At 39.9% G+C, this 14,508-nt stretch overlaps 1 protein-coding gene across 1 annotated transcript in view; it reads left to right on the plus strand.

Moving 5' to 3' along the window:
* The window catches only part of TRPC7 (transient receptor potential cation channel subfamily C member 7), a 112,069-nt gene that overhangs the window by 54,688 nt on the left and 42,873 nt on the right, over positions 1-14,508 (plus strand). The window contains exon 3 of the mRNA XM_050905336.1: positions 8,674-8,856. Coding sequence (XP_050761293.1) covers positions 8,674-8,856 — 183 coding nt within the window. The remainder of the gene's footprint in view (positions 1-8,673; positions 8,857-14,508) is intronic.

A 14,508-nucleotide genomic window follows, 5' to 3' on the forward strand; every position in this document is an offset into this window, starting at 1 on the left:
CATTTTGCATGCCAAATCGTTTAGTTAATACCGCTGTATAGCCTGTCCTGTTTATGTGACATCCAGGGGCTTGATAGTTCGTCTTCTGAAAACAGGTGTTTCAGCATAAACATTCCAATGATCTTGGGAAAATCTGCAGGAAGGTAAAAAAACACCTTTTAATTAGTTGAGGAATCAAAAGCATGTAGCTTATTTGTGATGTGCGTTCAAAAACCAGCTGAGATGATATGAAAGAGAAGTACATGAAGCATCAAATGCCATCTTATACTGAAAAGCTGCTATGCCAACCTTGAGATTTTAAATACTCTAATTTTAAAAAAATATTGTCAACCAACATAGTTTCTGTTCTAAGTATATTTAAATACCTTCGGAGACTTGGAATAGGGTGTTAGTTCTATGTTGAATAGCACTTATGTTTCTGCACACGTGTGCTACAGAGATGCTCAGTACTGGTATTTGTCAAGAAGAAGGTGACATTGTGGGAAAGGAGTAGAGGAGATGGAGATGTTCTTATGGCAACTTCTTAGACGCGTATTAAAAAAAAGCTTGTACTCTGTTCAGGGTGAGAACTTTAAACAAGCCAAGTGATCCACTAACTTCAGCATAGAGAGAGTTCACATGTACAGGAAGCTTATTTTAAGTTTCAATTAGAAAAAATTCAATATAAGTAATAAAAAAAGTTGAGAGTGGACTGATTCTGAAATTTGTTGTGCTAGGGAATCTAAAACTTCGGCTAGAGTCAGGAATTGTGTTCTATCTCAGTCCTTAGCTTTTTCCTAGGATTATGTGAATGGATTCCTGGCTTTACTTCCCCAAATAATCCATCCATTAATTTTAGATTAAAAAAGAAAAAAAATACATTTTAAAGAGTTGTTTCAAGGGAATATCAAAGTGAAGTATTTTGCATTTTCCAATGTTTTTATTGATGGAAAGAGCTTGCAAAATTTATTCATTGATTTTGGTCCCACAGAAGCTGTGTTTATCACAAAATTTTCCGGAAGCAATTATCGGTAGAGTTGGTAGATACATAAGAGCTAGAGCGCAAAAGAGTAGAAACAAAACAGGGAGGTGCAAACCTATCCTTCCTGCTGCTTTTGACAGTTCCCACTTTAAAGCTCTTGGAACGTTATTCTTGAAGGTTACGCATATGCCTGGACCTGTGAAGGATGCTGTAAAAGCACAGTAACAAATTTTAAGGGATTTTCTAACTCCACCACAGAAATCATTAACACCATCTTGGCTAGCTTCTTTAAGGATTTGATATATCTACCAGTTAATAGGTATAAGGTGAAATCCAAAAAGTCAGTGGTTTGATTGATTTCTTACTGGTCTATTCCCTTGTTGAAGGGATATGCTCTCTCAGAGAGCAGCTTCTGCGGTGCATATGAAGAGATGAATTGCAGCTAGAAAGCCTAACCTACTGAGGAGAAAAAAGAGGCACCAAAAAAGATTTCTTATGGTAAATCAGTCAATGCAACTGCCATTGAAATGCTTGTAATGATGCGAGGGATGTTATTTTCATGGCTTAGTGGAAGCCACACAATTTTTTTGCTCCTCAGTCAAAGCATACTGTTGTTTTCTGGACTTCTTTGGCCAAAAATAATGTCAACACAGACAGCACTGTCTGTTTTGTCCTTGGGCTCTTTTTTTGGACGCATCTCTTGGTGTCTCCTGACGCTCCCTCACAGGATTTAAAATCACCCTTTGCCTGGAGGCACTGCCCTCTGCTCCACCATGCTGCAGCCTGGCACTCTTCAGAGAGCAAACAGTTGCCATGCTTATCTTGGCTGCATTTAAAAAGGTCCAAATTGCTTGGAAAGCAACAGAGACACACTTTTGAAATGTCAAACTCTTGTATTTGAACAGATTGCTTATTATATTATGCTTGCTGGAGGTGAAGAAGTCAAGGTGTGGATCATTGAAAAAATGAACCAGCGACATCTGTTGCTACCTCCAGACATACTTAGCAACATGCACCTGAGTAGTGAAATGTTTTAAATGAGCACTTGGCTTTATTTTCAGAGACATGCCCACTGAATATGCCACAGTACACCCAAAGCTCCAAAAAATCACTGATGTGCTGCCACTTAAGAAGCAAGAGAACATAAACAAACTTGACTTTGTGCTTTCTGGAAAATTAACTGTACAGCCTTGGTATAGTCTATGCATGTAGGCATTTAGTCTGGAAACAATAGAAATGCATTCAGTTGTATTCAAACATGTCAGCAGTTACGTGCACCGTCGACAGAGATCTTTGGAAGGGGTGTTCAGCGCACTTCAGAAGATAACACGGTTACATGAGCAGGATCAGTGCAGGGCCCTTTCTTAGCATCTCCTCTCATCGCCTTCCCTCCCACAGGCCTTGTGCTTTTTTTCATTCCTAAACATATGGCCAGGCACAGACAGTGTAAATACCCAGAAGGAAATTTGTCCAACAGCTTCTAAACTGGCTTGTGCATATTTTATGTGATATCTAATTGGCAAATATTTATAAGCATTTTGAATATTTGACATGATGGTTTATTTAAAAATTTCATTTCAAATCTAGCATGTAATATCACTGGCTTTCTGCCCCCCTCCTTTCTCTCACCTTTGTTTTCTTTCTACAGGCGTATTTATTTGGGGGAGTTTTCTGTTCATATTTACAGAATTACTTCTCCATTTTATTTCTGCTGCTGCTTCTCAAAATGTTAACCTAAGCAATGCAATATTTCTCTCCATGATATATGTGTATGTGTGATGTAGATTAAATACAAAGAGCCAAGAGCTTCAAGGAAACATAAAGAGAGGCTCTGTGCAACATGCCTACAGCTTTCATTTGCACAGCAAATTTAATGCTACCCAAAAATGCCAGATTTACTGCCGAGTACAGAGCTCCTGCATTGCTCAGAGACAGGAGGTTGGATTCAGCAGATTTGTGCCATGCGGTTAATCTGTGAATGCACTGAGAGCACGCAGAGGCTTTCTCATGCTATGATAGCCCCACTCACAGATGCTGGACGCTCGTGTCCATTAGTTACAGAAGTCTTGGATTTGTGTGGAAGCCCTCAACTTCCAGTGGAGCAGATTTATAAAAGACGATATACCATGGACACAGCCCTTGAGAAATAGTGGCTTTAATATATAGCCATCATCCTGTGTCTGCTCCCCTTTTCCTTCTTCTCTTTGGGGGGAAAAAAAAAAAAAAAGTGTATTGATAAGCAGCATTAGGCTGCTTTTTTTTCTAGAAAAAGGTCTGTAGCTTAAATCATTCTGAGCCAGATATGTGGTTATCTATTCAAAGGGAAACTCCTCTGTGATACTAGCTTTTCTGATCAGAAGTCTGACTCTGAAGCTTTAGTATAGGCTAACAGAACTATTAGTTGTATACAGGATAGCAGTAAAAACTGTGAAACTTGGAATTATCTCCGCTTAGCATATCTATTGATGGGTTGTGGTTCCTGTCCTGCTCTTTAAGGATGTTATTTGGAAGCAATTATTAGAGTGAATTTAATTAAATGTTCTAAATGGTAACATATGGAGTGATTTTCATGAATAGTGCACTTGTACAGATTGTTCTGTATTTGTGCGCCATGCACTGTCCTGTGGGTCTGTGGCCCCATTTCCAGTAATAAATGTGCAGTGAATAATCTACAATGATTACAACCAAAAAAATCTGCAGGTTGATTGACAAACTCATCCTACTTCATAATTCCTGAAGCCCGAAAGAAGATTGCTTCAGTGCTTCACTGAAACACATGCTTGCAAGTATGCTGGATGGGGCTTTGAGCAACCTGGTCTAGCGGAAGGTGTCCCTGCCCATGGCAGAGGGGTTGGAACTAGATGATCTTTAAGGTCCCTTCCAACACAAACCATTCTCTGATGCTATGAGTTATGATTTCATCAGCATCAGCAGGACTTAAACATAAACCCAAGTGTGTTCCTGAATCTGGGACTGGGAAGGTAGTTTGTAATTGCATATAAAGTTGTTTGATCCTCTTAGTTTCTGAACCACTGGCCCCACTCCAGTTTCTGGTGAAAGCTCATCTGCACTGAGGGGTTCAGCAAATCTCAGACCTGCTCACTGTATGTTGCAGCATTGAGGCCAGACATCCCCATGTGCCATCCAAAATGCACCTGCAATGTTGGCATTTCAGAGGTGGGCTCCCGCGGATGAAGTTCCTTTTCGATCCTTGACTGTGATTGTTTTTTAATTTTTTTTTTTTTAATTAACTGGCCAAGATAGGTTGCTGGTCTTACTTTTTCTCGTCACTAAACTTTTTACTCAGACTGCATCCCTCTGACCTGAAACAGCTCTTTTCTGAAGAAATCTGGGTGGTTTTGAACAGATGTGGAGACATGACAGAGTTCATTTAGAACATAATCAACAGATAATAATAGGGTACTCAGAGAAATTGCAGTGAATGACAAGTACCATCAGCCTTTTCAAAACAGCAAAATTAGACATTTTTAACTCCACATGCACAACAGTGTTAGAAGAAGCAGGAAATGACTAATTTGGAATCCTTTTATTATGTTCTAGTTTTTAAAAAATGATATTGTAACATTCTCAAGCATTACCCTGATCCTTCTCTGCTCGCTGTCTCTATAGGAAATAAAATACTGTTCCATATGTTATTTGAAGCAGACTGGCTCTCTTGTGTACTTAGTTGTATCCTTCATCTTCCTCCCTGAGGCTTGACAGCGGTCAGCTTGTCAGGATGCGGCCCCAGCATTCCTCAAGTATGATTTGCGGTTTTCATTACTGTAAAGATCCATCTATTTTATGAAAGTTGTAATCCTCAGACTTCTGTAATGTGGTAGCTAGTGGGAGTACTCAGGAAGGTTTGGGTTATTGTCATTGCCCGTGTCTGGTTTTGCAACGCTGCTGAGAGGACTGAGCTGGATTTTTTGTCTCCAGCCGTGAATTTCTTGTTGCGGTAGGAGGGAGGACCCCCACTTGCAGCCCACCGCCTGGTCAGGCTTGCAACCAGGATGGTTCCCCCCAGAAACGTATTTAGACTGGGAGGGCCATGAAGTGCCTGGTTTGGGTGTCGAACCCGGCTGGCAGAGGCAGTGAAGTGGGGACTGGCCCTTTGCACCCCAAGACACAGTGGCCGTCTGCCCCTCTGTCTCCTGGCAGGGTCACCAGGAGTCCTCAGGGCTCTGATCTTCAAAAATCTTGGGGTAACAAAAAGTAACTGGAAATGCGTCCCGGTTCTCCTTCATCTCTTCCTCGTGACTCTTCCACCTCTCGCTAACCCTAGCCCTGGGGCTGCAGCCTTCTGTCCTATGCAAAAGCGAGCCCCACCACTGTCACAGCACTCCTTTGTGCAGGGTGTGCAGGATCTCAGATGCTTCCAAATGTGTGAAATACAGGCAATTTATACAACACTGGCGCATAAATCACTATAGCTTCCATGTTGTTTGTAAATCTTCTTGGCTTCCTTGAGTTTTTCGCCATGAGTCATGACTTGCAATTCAGTATTTTATATGCAGGTAGGTCATTTCTGCTTGCGTCATCAAAGCTACACTATGCAAGCCAGGGTCAGGAGAAGCTTGGCTGTCAGTCTCCTGCTAATCTCAGTTTTTAGTAAAGATACAGCCAATAACCTGTGCTTGCAAAGGGAAAGACACTGACATGAGGAGAGTCACTGAGTGGCTGTGTTCTCACCGTCAGAATGAACAGGATTGTCCACGCTGACTGTGAGCATTAAGGAAGCCAGAACAAAGATGACAAATGCTTTTGTAAAAGGGATCGTCAGAAGACACAGCAGGTTCAGTGATCATTGAGGCTTGCCTTAATACGTGAGCAAAGTCTCCTGAGAGCAGGAAGCTGCTCTCCTGCCTGGCTGCAGATTGGCTGGAAGGCACTTCATTTTATTTTGTTTTATTTTATTTTGCTTTATTTTATTTGGTTTTGGTTTATTTGGTTTGATTTTATTTGGCTTGATTTTATTTGGTTTTATTTTATTTGGTTTGATTTTATTTTATTTTGTTTTATTTTATTTTGTTTTGTTTTATTTTATTCTTTATACAGCCTGTATCTTGGGTAGATTGTGTTGCTGCTTGCGTCTACTTAAAAATTGGAGTAAATAATTTTGAACAGAAAAATCATTCATAGTCTCTGCAAATGTACACAACCAGTAAAAACATTAGGCTTGGAGATGTGAATAAAGTTGGGTCTTGATGGAGTTTGCCAGCTGGGAGCCTGCCATTTACAGTTGCTTTAGAAGCACTTTCCTAGTTGCTAACTAAACTGCTTTCCTTAAAGAAAGCAGAAGAGGAAAAATAATCTGAGCTAATACATACTAGTTGTTCAGATGATATAGAAATGGTGATGAGAATTACCTAAAATGTGCTGGCTAAGAGATAAGCTTGTGATCTTTGCAAACAGTACATAGAGAATGGTATTAAAGCTTAGCAGAGTTCTCACCCTTGTTTTTTTTAAACCTGCTGGGCTAATTAAGTGTCTCCATTACCTGTGGCAGCCAGGTATTTCATTCCCAGCCCACATCTATTTTCAGATCTATCTGTATTTGCTGTCCTTCACAATTCCTGCAGTTAATTCCAGGCTGATACTTTTGTTTGGGCATCTATTCTCTCAGTGAACAGACAAGCTTTCTATTTATTGAAATTCATCTTGGTATGGCGAAGATTAAAGCATGGAATTGATTAGAGAGGAGCGCTTTGAATCCATAAAGTATGATCTGTCTTTCATTTACATTTCAGACCTTACTTCACCCCACGTTTGATAACATTCACTCTACAAATGTTAGGTCTATCTCCACAAAATACTTAGGTACTAGATTTAGATGCAAATGTACAATCATTTTCTGCCTGAACCTTGAGGACATCTGAAATCTTAGTGCACTAAATTGGCACATTTATAGAAGTCTTGGTGCCTCCATTTCTGCAATGGGGCATGCACCTGCTCTACCAGAGATAAACATCTGCTGGTTGTTTTATCTCCTTTTAATGAAGATTTGAAGTTCTTTCTGAACTCCATTTATCAACACCCCAATTAGAACATGCGGTCTGATTACAGCACTCAAGGAGGAAAAGGGAAACCCAGATTTCAACCTTTTTGGTAGATAAGAGGATATAAACATACAAGTTCCACCTTGCAGAAGGTCTCGCCACTAAAATATAGGCTACTTCCCAGCTGTCCTCCTCAGCCCCTTCTCCTAAACACCTATCAGAAATGGCATCTTCCCGTTTCTGCGAGAACGCTCTAATCCCAGCCCTGAAGTGCTTTCTGGTTCCCTGCGACTATTGAATTTTTCTGTGCTGAGTGAAACAGCTTTTCATAGCCTTCAGAATACAGGACAGCATAGTAAGCAAAGTTGGGGGACACACACACACATTAGAAGCAACCTCAAACGTATGACAAAGTCATTAAACCAACTTATTTTAAAAATATTCATTATCAAGAGCATCTCAGTTCTGAAGGGGAAAAACTGTCCAAAGAAATTTAGCCATGTCTAATAACATCATATTTTAGACAGTGCTGTTCTACCTAATTAATGAATGTTTGCACAGTGCTTTGAGATCTTTGCCTAACAGGGAAGGCTAATATGTTTCCATGTGTAAATGTTAGAATTAATAATTTAGAAAATATAGGAATACAAAGCCAGGTTACTCTTATCATTTCATCAAAGCCAGGTTTAACTATCTTTTTTGTTGGCTGCTGGGTTAATTAGATAAGCTGCTGAATTTAATTAACTCATCAAACCTAATTTGAAAAGATCTCTCAAGTCAGTAAGAGCTTGTCTTACGCTTATTATTTCTATTTGTTGCATTGAGTCTTTAATATCACCATTTTGTTAGGATATTAATTGTAGCCTTAATTGTGTTCTAATTTACTGCATTTACTCGGTGGCATTTTCCTCGTTTTTTAAGTGTCAGTATGTGAAAATCAATCACAATTTAATTTAAGGCAGTGAAATTACTCTTCTAGCTCTCTATCAAGTCAGCTACGTGCTATCTCTTTTCCCATAAGTGTGATTTGGGTTTGCAAGGTGAAATTATTTCACAGGAAATCATGTTGAGTTTCTGAAGTCCCATTTCCTGGAGAAGTGTTATGACAAAAATGATCCTCTGGATGCTCTTTCAGGACTGTTTAACCAAATTGTCAGGTAATAAATTTGAAACTGAAATTGGTATCACAACTATATAATTCATTTGACATCTGTGTGTGATGCTCCAGCTTGTTGTACCAGTCTGAAACTCCTTGAAAGTTACTAAAGAAAGAATTACTAGCAAAGAATTTGAATTGTAAAATTTGCTGTCATTTCTAATCCATTAGCAGGACCTTTGTTTGGCCATCTTTTCACATTCCTAGAAGATATGCCACAGAGAGAGGAGAGATCAAGCGATTGCTTAAAATCAAAATTTCCCTATAAATTATTTCCTTGTTGTTCTGTAAAGCATGCTCTATTGTGATGTAAACTATGCTGCTAATACAAACATTGCTAATTAAGCCTGGAGGAGTTCCTGTATATTTGTGAAAAGCTAGCTACATCCTGGGCGAAATCAAGTGCTTGCTTACTATTCCAGCCAGTAGTTTTGCAGAAGTAACCTTGCTCACAACTGCTCTCTCTTGCTTTTTTTGTTTGTTTTTTGAGGCATGCTTTCAAGTTAGTTATTAAATATGAGTTATTAAATAACTCATTTTCCTCTGTTTTCCCTTAGAATGACTATAGAAAGCTATCTATGCAATGCAAGGACTTTGTCGTGGGGGTGCTGGACCTGTGCAGAGACACCGAAGAAGTAGAGGCTATTCTGAATGGAGATGTGAACATACATTTGTGCCCCGAGCACCACCGGCCAAGTCTGAGCAGGATTAAACTTGCTATTAAATATGAGGTCAAAAAGGTAAGCTATTTCTTTGGGTCCCTGGTGAATACATCTTCACATCTAAAGTATGCTTCCTTGATGTCACCTGAAAAATAACAAATGAAAGAGAGATTTCAGTGGGACTAGGACTATCCCTAGAATTTTAGCATTTTATGGCTTGATTTGCATTTTCTCACATACTTTAATATGGAGTAGGTTATTTGCAAAGGGCATATTACAGCAGGTATGGCATTTATTTTAAAGTGATTGATAGACATGGATGTATAGATGGCCCAAGGGACCGCCCATGGAGCACAGTGCTTCTTGTGCAGGTCATGACCATGAGTCTCTGAAGACTTCAGCAGGGACCAAAAGTTGCTACCATACCAAACAGGTTCTTCCTTCCTTCACCGTGATTTACATGAAGGTAAGGGACAAACCCAGCAGATGCTGTAGCATCTTTGGCCACAAACTATAAAAGCAGATAATTTAGTCCATATCCTCACCATTCCCAAACCATTTGTCTTTCCTTCAAACTAGATCTTCTGCTTCAACTGAGGAAATAGCTGGTCTCTGCAGCCTGATTGAAGTCAGCAGACCAAGCCTCCTGTCTCTGCTCTCCAGTGCTCCCTGACCACTTAGCTCTGGTCCACATCTCGTGTTAGTCAGTCTCCAAAGCCACTTGTAACCGTCAGAAATGTTACCTTTTCTGTAATGTTACAGAAAGGACATATACAAAAAGGAGCAATTTTGTCACAGTCAAGACCCTTTACTGCAGTGTGATGGAAAGTGGTATTTAAATTTTTAAAAAAAGAAGTTTTGTAATTTTTATTCAGAATTAGATCAAAACCTCAAAAATCAATTTCTGACTAACTTGGAATTTTGATTTTTTTGAAAGCATGTGAAAGTAGATAAACATTGATAAAAAGTGATAGATTCCCAGCTTCCACTCTCCTAAAGCTCCAGATCCATATTCTAAGAGTTCAGATTTCCCCAAATCTACAAAACAGAAGGAAGATGTATATTTTAAGGAAAAAAACACAAAGACTGAATGACTTTTAGAAGTATTTTAAACATTCAGCTTTACGGAAGTGTGTTGTGTGAATGGAAAATTTGATTCTGGCAAATCCGAGGCCTGGGTGGTCCCAAGTAATTGCTTCTACAATAAGCATTGATGGAAACTGGGCTCCTGCTATGGGACTCGAAGAGCGTTCCAAATTTTCAAGCTAACATCTGCTCTCTCATTCCCCTCCCAAACCCACCACCTGCTTCAGTTTGCCTCTTGACTGTGCTGCTCTGCTGGCTAGAGAAGGTCTTTTCCTGTTGTGAAAGCCAATAATTAAAGAGAATCTTAAAACTCTTATTTGAAATGAATTGCTTTCATGCGGGAGCACATAGTATGGAGCCAAATATTTCCTCCTAGGATGTTGTGTCTCTGCATCATTCCTTCACCAAAACTGAGCATAACTTCTCAGTTCACTCTTGGTTAGATGTCTTTCAACAAGCTGGGTCAAGTTTAGTTATTGAAGCTGTTGCTTTGGTAACAGGAGGCCAAACTTGCTCTGGTGCTCTTTCAGAAAATGAACTCATCTAAAAGACACTGATAGCACCTACCTCATCAAGGAATAGTCCCCAGTGACCTATGGTCTGAGAATTATCATGAAGTTGGTCAGAACCTCAAGCCTTTTCAATGTATGAAGTCTTCCGCACTATTTTGCTTGTTTATTCTTCTAAATATTTGTGTCATCCTTTAGATATCAAGACCATCAGCCAGAGCTAAATTGCTGTTAGTTATTGTGCTGCTTTGAGTACATTCATCCTAGCTTAGTCGGTTTCAGACGAACATTTCCTCCATTTCTTATGTTGTATGTAAGCGCACCTTTTCATAATGCATGAACACTGGCCTAAAGCATTTGTGGTAGGTCATATACAGTTGATCTTTTTATGTATAAATACCTTCCTATGCCCAGGAAAGCTGAGCATCCTTTCTGGATCACAGCAACTTGTTGCTCACCGATAATAACTGTTAAACTAATTACAGAACATAAACATGAGCATTCATCAACCTCATGTTGACTCTCAGGTTAGCATTTTTCAGAATATTCTTTTCAGCAGGCAGTATATGTGTAAGATGAGCATTTAACTGCTAACTTGAAAGTAAGATAGTTCAATTTTTGGGAGGCAGAGACACATTCAGATAAACGGCTTCGGTTATTGGCAGTGACTTATGACAATAGACTGATATTTATCACACTTGCTGAACAAAGAGATTGTGTTATGGTAACACAATAATGATTTCCTTAAGAGGCAATATGTTTCAGGTACAAGTTTTTTATGCAGCTGAGAGATATTTAGGCTTATGTATACAAACCCTGTGCTTTGAAATCTATTTTCATTTTAAGAAAAACTTATAATAACGCGGGGTGAGAGGGAGGGTGAATTATTATACATATTTAATAAATCAATTCTTGGACAGATTCTGTAAATTTCAAGTCACTTTTTCAAAGCTAGTGCAATGACTCATAGGCATAAGCGAGATCACATGTGGCCCTCCAAGTGTGAAAGGCAGACTGAGGCAGGCGCACCAAGTGACTTCCCACCCACGGCGCCCAAACCCCCAAGCCCCATCACTTGGTCTGACAGTGCTGCCTGCCCAGGCCAAGTCCGGGTGCTGAGACGTGGGTGGCTGTAACTCACCCAGAAACAGTCCCAGAGATGTGGAGACCTTTCTAGTTTTTTAACTGCACTCTGGGACTGGAATGACACAGAAATAGTTGTGTTTGCCATATTTCTTGTCCTGGAAGTTTGGTTGGCAGGGTAGGACTACTGAAGGGACTACGGCTGTGCCTGCCACCCCTGCTCCCCACCTCTACCATTAACATCAACATTCAGATGGTCAGTTTTGCATTCTCCAGCTCAGAAAGCTCTAGATGAGCTAGAGAAATAAAGTTATTCTTACTTAAATGAGTACAGAGCTTCTGAAGTATTTTATATTCATTCTTTCCCATGAACAGCAAGAAGAATCTTAGACGAGACAACTTTAGGGACTTCAGAGTGGTCTGAGAAAATAAAATTAAAGAGGTTATGGGGTTTTTTTTCATTAAGTTAGTATCCAGACTAAGTATTTGCATTTGCATCTGAAATTTTAAGAAATATTTGATGTTTAAAAAAATCTATTTCTACCATTAGCTTCTTAATTCACACTTCCATATTAGTGCTCTAAGTGCCTACAGTAGGCTTTCTTTGATAAAAATTTGCAGAGAACAATTTATATTGAAAATTATTACTTAATATCCATGATTTTACTTTTACAGCTGCTGATGCAGTCTGCATTTTATCTCACTTTTATTTCCAGAGGCTGGGAAAGATGTCAAGGGCTCCCATCCTCAGGCAGAAGAGCACTTGCATCTGTAGAGCTTCATCAGGCCTTTGCACAAACTTTTAAAATCTTCCTTGTTCTTTTAAATTTCTCTGTTACTTCATCATCCTCATACAGTGCAGTCACCACGGCCACAGTATCTAATGGTATGACATTATGGTATACCATAATGGTATACCATAAGGTATGGTATTTTTCTTTAATAGTGGCAGCTGGTCTGCCAGCTTCTCCCATCCCCTGCCCAGCTCACAGCCCTCATGGCGTTGTCCTCCCCCTCAAATGCCAATGGCCACGGAGGCCAGGAGGCGGCTGATAGCAGAATTTTGAAACCGAGAGCCATCAGATTTCATTTTATGGATTTAAATCAACTCTGCCATCTTTTGTCTTTTTCTTCCTATGTGCCCACCTGAAAATTTTAGGGATGCAATTGATGCTACATATACAGCTTAAATTTGAAGTCCTAATTTAGGTTCCAACAGAATATCATCTTGATCTTGAATTCAGGAATTGTGTTCCCCAATAAGTCACACTTGGTTGGAGGTAGAGGCTGCACCTCCCTCGCGTGTAGAGTGCATGTCATGCCTGCACAGCAGGGAGCTCAGCCATCAACCTCGTGGGAGCTTTTAGCCCCAAACACTGCGCTTCTTGTGCCTCTGTCTTTGAAGGGCAAATCCCTGCTTGAAAATCCCCAAGTGCAAGGGCAACCTGCCCTTGAGCTGAATGTTCACAGACCTGTTCATTGATCACGCTCTATCGGTGCAGGAAAACCTTGTATGCACTTCAGGGCTAAAAAGGGGACTGAAGCCTTCTTACCTCCTCTACTCAGTAAACCTGCAACTGGTACCTTCAACAGGTTTTTGTCCAGGCCCTAAATGATCTTTCTCTGCACTTTTTCCTTTGTGCTTCCCATTAGAGTTCCCTGTTACCTTGCCCCTTTGCTACTCCAAAAAAGCAGTTCTCCGTTCAGCCAAAAGGACACAGTTTATTGATCGTTATCTTTTTTTCCTAATTTACAAAATTTGAGATGAATCTTGGAAAGTTATTCAAGAAAGCATCAAAAGTTCCAGACTTCACTTGTCTGTCTCTTTTTTCCCTTTGTTTCTGCAAAGCATGCTACTAGCACATACGAGATGCTGGCAAGAAAGCAAGTTTAAGGCTCTAATATGACTGAAGGCCTTCATACAGAGGATCATTGAAGAATTAAGAAATTCTGCCTGTACATATTTCGCAGCAAGGAGAAAGCTAAAATTACAGTAGTTTACAAAGTGATCTTTAAAAAAGCTGTATTACTCTAATTCTCTACCTTTCCTGAAAGAACTAAATAATCACTCTATACCCCAGGATGCTTGGAAAACTGCACTCAAATGTCCTCCTTTTGAGTTTTCCAGAGACATTTCTCCCTTCAAATTAGCTGTCTTAATGATTTATGATTCCTCAAAAATTATTACAATGGGAACAGTTTGTCAAGAGCAAAACAGACAATTTGCAAACATTTGAGCATTTACTGAGTCCTGGATTCTTTCCAAGAAATGGACTTTTAGCCCATGTTATGGGATTGTTGCAAATTTATTATTGTCTCCCCTGATATTGTTTAGCTATGCTTCGGACTTACACACTCCAGTCAAGAACTGATTTCTTTCTCCTCCAGCTGTGCAGGGCCTCAGGCGAAGGGTGGAGAAAGGTTGGGTGCAGGAAGAGCAAGAGAGCACCCTGCTGATGCTGTAGCAAGGTTGTTCAGGTGGTTTCTTTGGATATTGTGGGAGAGGGCTGTGGAACCATCGCAGTGTGAGAGCAAACACCGTGGCGGAGTCCAGCAGCTACTCATGGAAATGGCAAAATTAAAAGCAGCATTAAGGTGAAACAGGAATGATTTAGGTTGAGCGTTGCTGGTAGATTATAGCCAAAAGTGGCGTGAGTTGCTGAATTGGAGTTCTGGTCCCAAGAAAAGAAAGTAAGTGACCTTGAGCTTCTTGAACCAAGGATGCTCTCGGCTGTTATTCATGCAGGCTTAAAACATCTAAGTGAGAGTTTACTTCATGTTCTTGACTGAAAATTGCAGAATAATGTTTTTTATTTTCTTGAAACAATTAAATGATTTTGTTTTCAATCAGATACTGGAAATATAAGGGTATCACAGGTTTTCCCTGTGTGTGAACTCATTTCTAATTAAGCCAGGGTATGATTTCTGTCTGTGAGAGGCATAGGTACAGAGGCCGGGACAACTCTGTCTCGGACTCTTCCCTTGGACAGCCAATAGTGAGAAACTGCAGTTTTTGATGTACCACAACAAAACCATTTTACTGGTGTATATC

This window comes from Gymnogyps californianus, chromosome 14, assembly GCF_018139145.2.
Source record: "Gymnogyps californianus isolate 813 chromosome 14, ASM1813914v2, whole genome shotgun sequence".
Taxonomy (NCBI): Eukaryota; Metazoa; Chordata; class Aves; order Accipitriformes; family Cathartidae; genus Gymnogyps; species Gymnogyps californianus.